We start from the raw sequence: 10,154 nt of genomic DNA on the forward strand, positions 1-10,154 counted from the left end.
GTAAAAGCTGAGACAGTGGCTTCGTATACGGGTCTCTCCTTAGTTAACGGTGAAATACTAGTGCTTTATCCACAAGGAACATGTGCAAACCTCCAGAAAAAAATCTGCTAGCATTTTAGCCTTAGGTCGAGTCTTAACGGGAGATAAACACACTGGTTTGACAGAGAAAGGTGCAGTTTCCTATGAGCATGAAACAAGCGCAACTTTCAGCGAGTTACAAGAAGGCAGTAATGTAAATGATGGATACACATATTAATTGACAGTTGAGATGATGATGATGAGATAGCCTTTACTTGAGGAGCTTTATGACATCACTGTCCAAGATGAAAGGAGAGAGATTGCTTTTACTGTGGTACATTTTAATGTCTGTTCCTTCTTCTTCTTTTTTAAAAAAAATATTCAGTGTATTTTTCCCTCTCTTCACAGATTTAAATGATACAAAACAACAGGTGTTACTTCACAAGCACTTTAAAAAAACAAATCACAGATTAAACACCTCCTCAACACTTAAAGGACAGCCAAATTACTACTTCCTTTTGTACATCGCAGACATTGCTTCAAAGCGCACAGCAGTTGATGTGTCTGTATCTCCTCTCATAATGCTGTGGATCCAGGGCAAATACGAGGAAAGCTTCATATACACTGCGTGCTTGTACCTAGTGCAGGATTTATCATAGGAAAGGATCCCTGCAGCATATATGTCCCCAGTTTCAGGATCTGTGACAGCCAGAGCGCCACCTGCATCCCCAAAACAGACATTCTCCTGATATTCTGTGGCAGCAGTGCAGATCATGTCATCATCTACAGTTGGCGTGAGTGCAAGACTTTCATATTCAGCCCTACACTCAGAGTGATTGGCCAGGGGGACTACGATGTGTTTGAGAAAGGGAGAAGGGGTGAGAAGGGGTCCCCAGCCCCATCCAGTGATAATTCCTGACCCACGCACAGCCTTGGCCAGGTCCTGGCCTCTCTCTGGTAATGGGATGGGGGTCACTTTATCATTTATAATGACAGGCTGCTTCAGCTGGATCAGAGCCAGGTCGTTGTTCCAGTCAGACTGGTTCTGAAAGCCTGGATGAAGAACAACCTGCAGGAGGGAAATGCAAAAGTTTGTTCTTAAATTTGATGTTGCATTTAGCTTTGTATTTTTTTTTTCACTTTCAAGCAGTGCTTCCAAACACAGAATAAACGTGTAATGAAATATGAAGTAAGAGCCATTAAAATGATGACAAATTTCCCGCTGATAATAAATTTTAAGGTCTAAAGACACGTAAGTATGCCAGATTTCAAAGAAGTTCATAAAAGGTGATATATTTTCACATGAATCATTTGGTCTCATTCAGTAGAATTCACATCACTCACCCTGAAGGTTTGAACAAATCTTTTTAAGCTCAGAAATGCTAGCAACTATGTGGTGTTAAAAAGCAATCCTTTCATAACTTAACTTTGACTTTAATGAAAAAGATATCCGCATACTTGATGATTTTATAAACTTGTGGAACCTTAAAAACATGGTGTGTATGGAAATGACAGAGCAAGAAAACAAAAGAAAAACAAACATATAGTAAAATAATATAATTCTTGACTCTACAACAGTTTCCTTTCCTCACCTTCTCAACAGCAACCTCATTGGAAGATTTAGCATCATCCTTTTTTGTAATTCCCAGGTACACTTTGGGGATGACAGGCTCCTGTCCCTGAATGTCCTCCCGACTCTTCCTAACAAAAAGGTTTCTTCCAGCCGTCAACACCCAGCGGTCAGAGATGAGAGCACCGCCTGCATAACCTCCATCCAGTATGCTCTCAGCAATGTAGACCATGGCCTGCCAGGGCACATGAGGAGCCAGTTTCCCACCAACCATTCGCCTGGAGCGGAGTGATGCTGTCCTGGAGGCTGGGAAGTTAACACAGACATTCTTATTTATAATCCTGTCGATCGTGTCAAATATTGTCTTGGCCTACAGTTCAAGTTTACACAATTTAGTCCATCACAAAAAAGCTTCGTCATCCACATTTTACAAAAACTATTGACCTCTGGAGACCATTTATCCACATATTGGGACACTAGACGTTATACTCAACCGGCACCTCATACTTTAATTCTGCTCAGTAAAGTGTTTAAACTCATTATCAACCTCTTTAAAATATTTTCTGTTAAAAAAGGATACTTTTTTTTTTTTTACCTGTGATGTCCAACTAAATCCTAACAAAAGTTTGGGTCGTAACTTAATGTGTTTAGATGGGTTAGTGTGACTGACAGAGGGCAGCATGGTGGTGCAGTGATTAGCATTGTTGCCTCATAGCAAGAAGGTCCAGAGTTTGACTCCACCATCTGGCCAAGACCTTTCTGTGTGGAGTTTGAATCTTATCTTCTAGTACTCTAGCTTCCTCAAATAGTCCAACATGCAGTTATTGGGGTTAGGTTCACTGATGATTCTAAATTGCCCATAGGTGTCAATGTGAGTGCGAATGGTTGTCTGTCTCTATGTATTACACATGTGAGACTGGTGACTAGGGCTGGGCCATATCATACCATTCACGGTAGTACAGGTATAATGTTAGGCAAGGATAAGAAAATGAAATATCGCGATAGAATATGGGTAAAACGCGCATGCGCAGTGTCTTTGTTTTCATACGCACATGACGGAAAAAGCATAGCGGCGATGGAGAACGAGAAGGGCAAAAGCGGATCGTTAAATGAAACGGATGAACCAGAATTGGTTTTTAAAAACGTGCAACATCAGTGATGTGGAACCGGTTTGGTTTTTGTCCATCAGATAGCCACCAAAGTACTTTTTTGTTTTGTAGAACATGTAAGCGGACCGTCGTTATTGCTGTATTTTTCTGACTAGTTTTCCGACTATAAGGCACTCTCAAAAATCGACAGTGCACCTTATAATCCAGTGTGCCTTATGTATGAATTCTGCTTCATACATACGTGTACCGATTTTATGTGGTATCCAGCGCTCAAAAATTTGTCAAATGTTTTAGTACGACTTTGCTAAGCTACGAACCCGCAACGCTTGATGGATTGTTGGAGCATTACGGCTGCCGTAGTCAGGAGCCACCCGGAGTGATACGTACTGTGGTTCAACATAATATTACCGTATTGTGTGTGTATAAGGACCCCAAAATGGCACCTGTTAAGAGACATGCGTATGACGCGGATTTTAAACTCAAGGCGTCACGCAGTACAACTTGGGAACAGAGCAGCTGCGAGAAAATTCAGCATTAATGAGTCAATGGTACAGAAGTGGAGGAAGCAAGAAGAATAAGTTAGACTTATCTGACTGCTTTATTTTGCTTAATGCGCCTTATAATCCCATGCACCTGATGGTCTGAAAAATACGTATTTGACTTATTTGTTTGGCACACTGCAGTTTCATGTTGCAAAGCACCTCTTTTTAACTTTTGTGGAAATTATACATGGTTATGCTCATGATATGTCCATATATTCCACTGGAAATGCCTTTTGGTTAAACTGTCAGCAAGGCATTTGCACTGTTACATTTTTATATAGCTTTAATGCACATAAAAAACTGCTACTTGTTTAAGTGAAAATACATTGATGAAGGTTTTTTGCACTAATAAAGTTGTGGAGTTGTAAACTATTTTTTCTCGTATCAGTTACATCGTCAGTTATATCGTCATCGCAAATTTTCAAATATATCCATCCATTCAAATTGGTTGAATTAAACATTTAAAGCAAACTACTGTGCTTTGCTGCAACTCTTAGCCCTACATAATTTGCACAAAAAACAACATTTATGCCCATAATGCTGACTTTAAGTAATGTGATCACATGTACATTTTCCATGTAATTTTGTCACATAAACACAATCTAAACCATTCAGTTTAATGGCATCTGGTCAAATGCAAGTACAGAGTATAGATTTTTTGTTATAATCCTGTAGTATCTTTGTTTTCATTCATTTTATAGTATAAAGTGCTTTGAGATGACTTTTATTGTCATCTTAATTTTTTTTTTTTTTAATGAAGCACAAATTTTTGGTATTCCCATAAATTCTAATTCATTTGTTGTTGTTGTTGTTGTTGTTGTTTTTTAAAAAAAACAGCTTGCAATCTTTTCATTGCCTGAAACTGTCACAAATGTTATGTTTGACTCGCTCATCCTGTTTTGCTGCTTTCTAATTTGTTCTCTCTCTGTCTTAATGAGACCTCCTGCATAAACGGATATATAGAACATGTTTGTTTTAGGCGTAGACCTTAAGGACACTTTGTCAGTTTGAGCATTTCTGCTTTGTTAACAGCACTTTTGCTCTTTCCCATTTTCCCTCAAGTAGAACTTAAACCTAATTAATAAAACATGACCTGCTTGATGTCAGGCTTGTCACGTTTTACTTTGTGCCCTTCAGTCATTAGAGAATATTGTTATCTCTTCCTGCTTTTTCAGCAGAGCTTTTCCATCTGAATACAACACTTTCTTGCTCTAAAAAGCCTTTTCAGAAACAACAGCCTTTAAATAATGTATCATGGAGCAAAATATGGGATCTGTTCTCTGTGCTTTTAATCCACTAGGCTTTCGTGTGGCTGAGATAATCATGAAGACCGCTTTGAATATATTGATAGCTCCGTTCAGCACTGAAAGACTATCATCAATTTTCTTCTAATTTTACATTCTTCTTGCAGAATTAATATACCAAGAATGAGTTCCAATATTTTGTTCATTTATTGTATTAAGTACAGCACATAATGGATTACAAGAAATGAACAACTTATTATTTTAACACATCACAGCAACAATGAATGGATTTAGTATCTGTGCTACATTTCTTGTTTTCTTTGTCTCATTATGTTAATATTTTTAATAAACAATAGCATCCTTTGTCTTATTACAAATGTCTTTTTCATCACGTCTCCAGTGGGTTCAGTTATCTTTCACTGGAAACTGATTGTTTGGATTATTGCAAAGTTTTTTATCAGCTGTTTGAGGAGAAGCAGGGAAGCAGAAGATTTCCCTTTCAAAGGCAGTAGCCTCAGAGCCAAATGAAGGGGAAAAAAGAGAAGTCACCAGTCCTCAGATCCCTCAGGAAAGCACGTGTCATTTAATGCAGGAGTTATCTGTCTGAACAGCAGCTGCAGAGGAGGTTTCGCTATAACCCAAGGGTGTCAAAGTCATTTTAGTTCAAGGAATACATGAAGCCCAATTTCATCTCAAACTCATATTTAATACCCTGATATTTATAAATTGTTCCCTTTTAGTTTAAAGAAGTATAAGAGCTTTCTTGCAGTAATCAAATTGAATGGTATACCCATTTACAGAACTGATGAACAGCCTACATTTAAAAAAAAGCAACTTTGGCAGCTCTCATACCACACTGTGGTATGCAAATGTGTTAGGTTGCAAAAATAGACCAACAATATAGGAAAAAAGTCTAAAAACAATGGCCTATATTTTTTGCAGCTGTTACTGTAATTTGCAAGCCCACCCAACTGGCATGATTTGGAGCCCTCTCACAGCCCACTTCTATGTTTGACACAGCTGGTGAAAACTGTTTTTTTTCACAGCTTTGAACTTTGTGGGTGCTTGAAGTGAAAAAGCGGCTGCTGCTGCTGATACTGAAGGAAGTGTAGTGGTAAATGTCACAGTAATCTGAGAGTATGGCAGTAAGTCAAAATGCAGTTTGTTCCACACTCATTGATCGGAACAAAGCTGGAATGGATTACCATAAAATTTCATGTACACAACAATATCATAGTGGTATTCCCTGTATATTGTCATTTTGTTTTAGTTACGTTTCCGAATTTACAAAATCAGTTCAGTTAGTTACAGTTAATTATTTTTAAAAGTCCTATTTATATGTAATTAACAAAAGTTGTAGTTTTTAGTTTAGTTTTGGTTAAACGTTACTGAACTTTACTGAGACCCATATTTAAACTGCAACCGTTTTGATTTTTATTTTTTTAACTTGTGGTTTTTAGAAGCGATGAAATGTTTCTCCAACTGAAAACGCAACATTGAGATAAGAGAATCAGCTTTCAGGGTAACTTGATGATGCTTGAATACTTTTAACTATCCGTGTTTGAATTATTTGGCTTTATGCTGTTATTTCTTATTCCGAGGCCAACTGAGCCTACTATACTGGCTGACTGATCTTTAGCTGTGATAACCTCTGATTATTCTGCTGACATTCAAAACAAGTTGCTCTACAATCTGCAAAATTAATGACTTCTTTTTGTAGTAAGTGCTAATTAATGTCAATTGTTAGAATGCTTACATGGATATTTACATCACTGGCTTACTTATAAAGCAAGATATGACATGATAAACATATCTGTTAAATATCAGCTGTCACGGTGAGCCAGTTAGCGTGCTGACGTCTCAGTTTGACTGAAAGCAGCATTGCTGTTTAAGGCTTTTTTTTTTTATTCTTGGCTGGTCAAATACTATACCATGCAGAAACCTTTTTGTTACATGAAATATTGAAATAAAAAGCTTATTTCGAATTAAGAGTTTGTGTGTTACCTAACACAGAGCCTTTCATCCTTTCTTCAGCATGAGCCACATCTGCCAGGCAGGCCCACGCAGCCAGGACGACCACAGTCAGAGAAAACCTTCACACGACAACAAGAGAGAGAGGAATGATGAAGAAAAATTAAATGCCTCTGCTTCTGTGGGTCGGTGGAGCTGGGAGCAGATAAAAAAATAGAATGAGAAACTGTAAGGAGTCAGTTATTCAATTACTGAGATCAATATTTCCTCATTTGATTTACAGCATGTAGGAAATGATAGATGACGAATGGAAAACCTTTCATGGTAAAACAATGCTTTGATTTATGGATTCTAATTATTAAGAGATTTGATGAAAAACAAAAAATAATCCAACTTACGCCATTCTGTGGATCATATTCATCTTCTTCAACAATGCTAAGTCTCTTCTGTCGAGTGTGTTGTGCATTTTTCTGCTGGGAGTATTTATATCTGCTCAGAGGCAGCACCTCTGCTCTGAAAATTTCTGTTTAGAACAAAAGCATCGATTCCTGAAATCTAAAATAAATAATTGTGCAATCTGACTTTTATTCCTCTATTCAGATGCTCTCTAAAGACTAGAGTCAGGGTGCATACAATCTGGGGCATATCCATCTTTTGTTAATATATATGATATATTTTGTTGTATAATAAACTGAATTAAATTAAGTATAAAAATGCACAATGGCAAAATACCATAGCACAGTGGTAAAATGTGTTCATTTCTGCTGGTTTAGTCTATTTTTTTATTTTTCTTCTTTTTTGTATTTTAACACTTTAGCTCAGCAGTGGATCTAACGAACTGCAGGTTTTGTAATTCTGTGTTTTTTAATTTTGCAAAGTATAACAGTTTGTACTTTGGTCATAGATTTACTTCATAGTTTACTAAAGGTAAACAGTGCTGACGGATTCTGACACACTGCTATCACTTGTGGATGAGAAGTATTTTGCAACACTGTGTTCTGTTTATTTTGTTATTACACAAAACGAGGTTCAGATGAATGGGTTTGTCTGTAGGGAACAAAAATGCAGCATTTCATCATGGAAGTAAATAGTTACCTTGTGCTGGAATAATTTAGATGTGTTTCATGGTGGGAAGTCCAGAATTGAGGCTTTGGGCATTTATTTAACAGAGGCTGTGGAGAGGTTACTCAGACGTGTTCACTACAATGTTCTTATTAGTGATTATAACTTTATTTTGCATTGGGAGTGGTCTAACCAAGGTTGAAACTATCAAGAGGAAGAATCATACAGCCTTAATGCCTAAAATGTTGTGATGCAGTGTAAAATGAAATCAGAGTTTCTCAGAAGTAAAGATGGGCAGAGGGCCCAATATCATCAAAAGACTCTGAGAGAAATCTCTCTGCACAAGAGACAAGGCCGAAAATCAGTACTGGACGCCTATGATCTCTGGGCCCTCAGGCAGCACGGCATTAAAAATAGTCATGGTTCTGTCATGGAAATCATTGCATGTGCTCAGGAACACAGTTAACTATGCTAGCCACAGACGCAGGTTAAAGCTCTATGATACAAGGAATGAGACATATGTGAACATATGTTTTCTAGAATTGCCACGATCTTCACTGGGCCAAAGTGCATCTAAAATGGACTGAATTGAAGGGGAAAAGTGTTCAGTGGTCAGATAAAACAAAACTCGTATTTATTTTTGGAAAACATGGAAGATGTGACCCTCTAAAGGGACTAACAGTGCTAGGTTCAAAAGCCTGCATCACTGATGGTATGGGCTGTATTAGTTTGGAATTGGCAGTATTGGCACATGTGAAAAAGGCACCATCAGTATTGAAAGGTATATACAGGTTTTACAGCAACATATGCTCTCACTATTTATTATTTAAGGGAAAGCGTTGCATATTTCAGCAAGACAATGGTAAACCACATACTGCATCGATTACAACAGCATGACCTGCATGCAGTCCAGACCTTTCACCAGCTGAAAACAATTTGGAGCATCATCAAACAAAAATATGGCAAAGAAGGCCCAGGACTAGAATCCTATATCAGACGAGGCTATCCTCAATTTCCTGACATTTATGGGCTGCTGTTAAAAGAAGAGGGAATGCTGCACAGTGGTAAACAGGCCCGGTCCCAAGTTTCTTGAGACACGTCAATGACATCAAATTCAAATTAGACTCAATATTTTCCTTAAAATGACACTTTTTTTATTTTATTTTAAATGTTCAATATGTAAATAAAATATGAGATTTGCATTGGATTCCGCTTTTATTTACATGCTACACAGAATTAGGCTTGTATCTTATAGTGTTTTCAACACGTATTGAGGATTTTGGATCACTGCGATAGATCTTCAAAAGACCAACTGAGGGAACTACTTATGGACAAATTGTATTCTTCCCTCCAGTAAAGTTCAGACTTGCAGAATCAATGCCAAACTGAAGGGAAGCTGTTTTGGCAGCTTGTGCTGGCCTGACACATTTTATTTTGTGTTCATTTTTTTATGAGTACTGACAGAAAATGTGTGGAGGCCATTATGCTCTCGTTCTCAGTCATGCATTAAAAACTATCAGTAACTGACTAGATAGATTTAATATTCATGCTCTGTACTTAAAATATAGTCTTATTAGGTGTGAAGATTTGACTTCTAGGGAGCCCTGAGAAACATTTCCTAAGGGTAATCAGTTTAAGAACATAACTTGATAGCAAAACCCTAAAACTCTAACACTAATGTCAGGGTAAGTCACTTTATGGTGGCGGTGCTAAGGAGATGACACTCAGGCTAGTGCACTTTTAATTGGGTCAGACACAGAGCTGTTCATTTAGGAAGCACTTCTGTTCTCTGAAAGTCAGCATTTCAACCTCATCACCATGTCAGTGGATGCAAACTACACAGATCATGCAAATATTTTTCTGGGACAGAAAATGTCACAAATGTTTGTTCTTTACCCAGCTTTGTTAGCGGCATTGCTCTGGAAGGCAAGGTTGAGTAAAGTTGCTATGAATCAACAGTATGTGGGAATGGCAGGAAAAATGTACACAGACAGAAGTTAAACCTGCATTCTTTATGATGACCAACAGAGGGCGACTCCTCTGATTGTGGAAACAAAGTAAAAAAGAAGGAAAGGACGGGTTGACAAATCACTAACACATGTGCTGTCCCTGATCTTATAGGAACTTCATTCAGGTTAATACTGCATGTTTTATGTTGGATTATTCACAGTGTGACTCCCACCAGAGCTTGAGCCATTCAGTTTGTCTGCAGGCGCCACACAGCAATAGATACAGTATGTATAGCTGACAGTGCTGTACCATCAAAAGACGTGTCACTCAGGTTGGTAGGCCTCCAAATGTAATCAACCAGAACAGAAACCAGGCTATAGCTCCCTGACTATAACATGGGATATGTCCTATTTATTTGGCAGATTTGCAAACCCCTTGAGGATTAAGTTACATAAAGCTGCTCAGCACGTACACTGTTGTTTATTCCTCAGGCCTCATCAACATTTCTTCAGCCAAATGCTTCAATTTCCATTTCAATCTCAGTGCATTTGCTGTTGAATGACTTCAGCCCGTCTCGTGGAGATTTTGTTAAGGCAAGAGCAAATCAGTGCTGTGTCCTTAAACCTGATGTTCAGTGTTTCCAATCATATTTGAAGGTAGGAGGTCTCACTTGAAAGCTGTAGTCTTT

At 38.0% G+C, this 10,154-nt stretch overlaps 1 protein-coding gene across 1 annotated transcript; it reads right to left on the reverse strand.

Moving 5' to 3' along the window:
* Positions 1-269: 269 nt before the first annotated feature.
* hp (haptoglobin) lies at positions 270-6,982 on the reverse strand. The gene is made up of 4 exons (XM_085157368.1): positions 6,853-6,982; positions 6,488-6,576; positions 1,611-1,894; positions 270-1,087 (listed from the first exon to the last, which is right to left on the reverse strand). Exons 1-4 carry the CDS (start codon positions 6,918-6,920, stop codon positions 527-529), a joined length of 1,002 nt encoding a protein of 333 aa, XP_085013494.1. The 5' UTR covers positions 6,921-6,982; the 3' UTR covers positions 270-526.
* Between the last annotated feature and the right edge of the window lie 3,172 nt (positions 6,983-10,154).

The sequence above is a fragment of the Neolamprologus multifasciatus genome, chromosome 1 (assembly GCF_963576455.1).
Source record: "Neolamprologus multifasciatus chromosome 1, fNeoMul1.2, whole genome shotgun sequence".
Classification (NCBI taxonomy): Eukaryota; Metazoa; Chordata; class Actinopteri; order Cichliformes; family Cichlidae; genus Neolamprologus; species Neolamprologus multifasciatus.

What these genes read in the sequence shown, in the direction of transcription:
- hp (XM_085157368.1), bottom strand. Translation starts at nt 6,920, where the DNA reads ATGCACAACACACTCGACAGAAGAGACTTAGCATTGTTGAAGAAGATG. An exon ending in AATATGATCCACAGAATGGC is followed by an intron (nt 6,577 to 6,852) that starts GTAAGTTGGATT and finishes TGTCGTGTGAAG; the next exon opens with GTTTTCTCTGACTGTGGTCG. An exon ending in GATGAAAGGCTCTGTGTTAG is followed by an intron (nt 1,895 to 6,487) that starts GTAACACACAAA and finishes TTAACTTCCCAG; the next exon opens with CCTCCAGGACAGCATCACTC.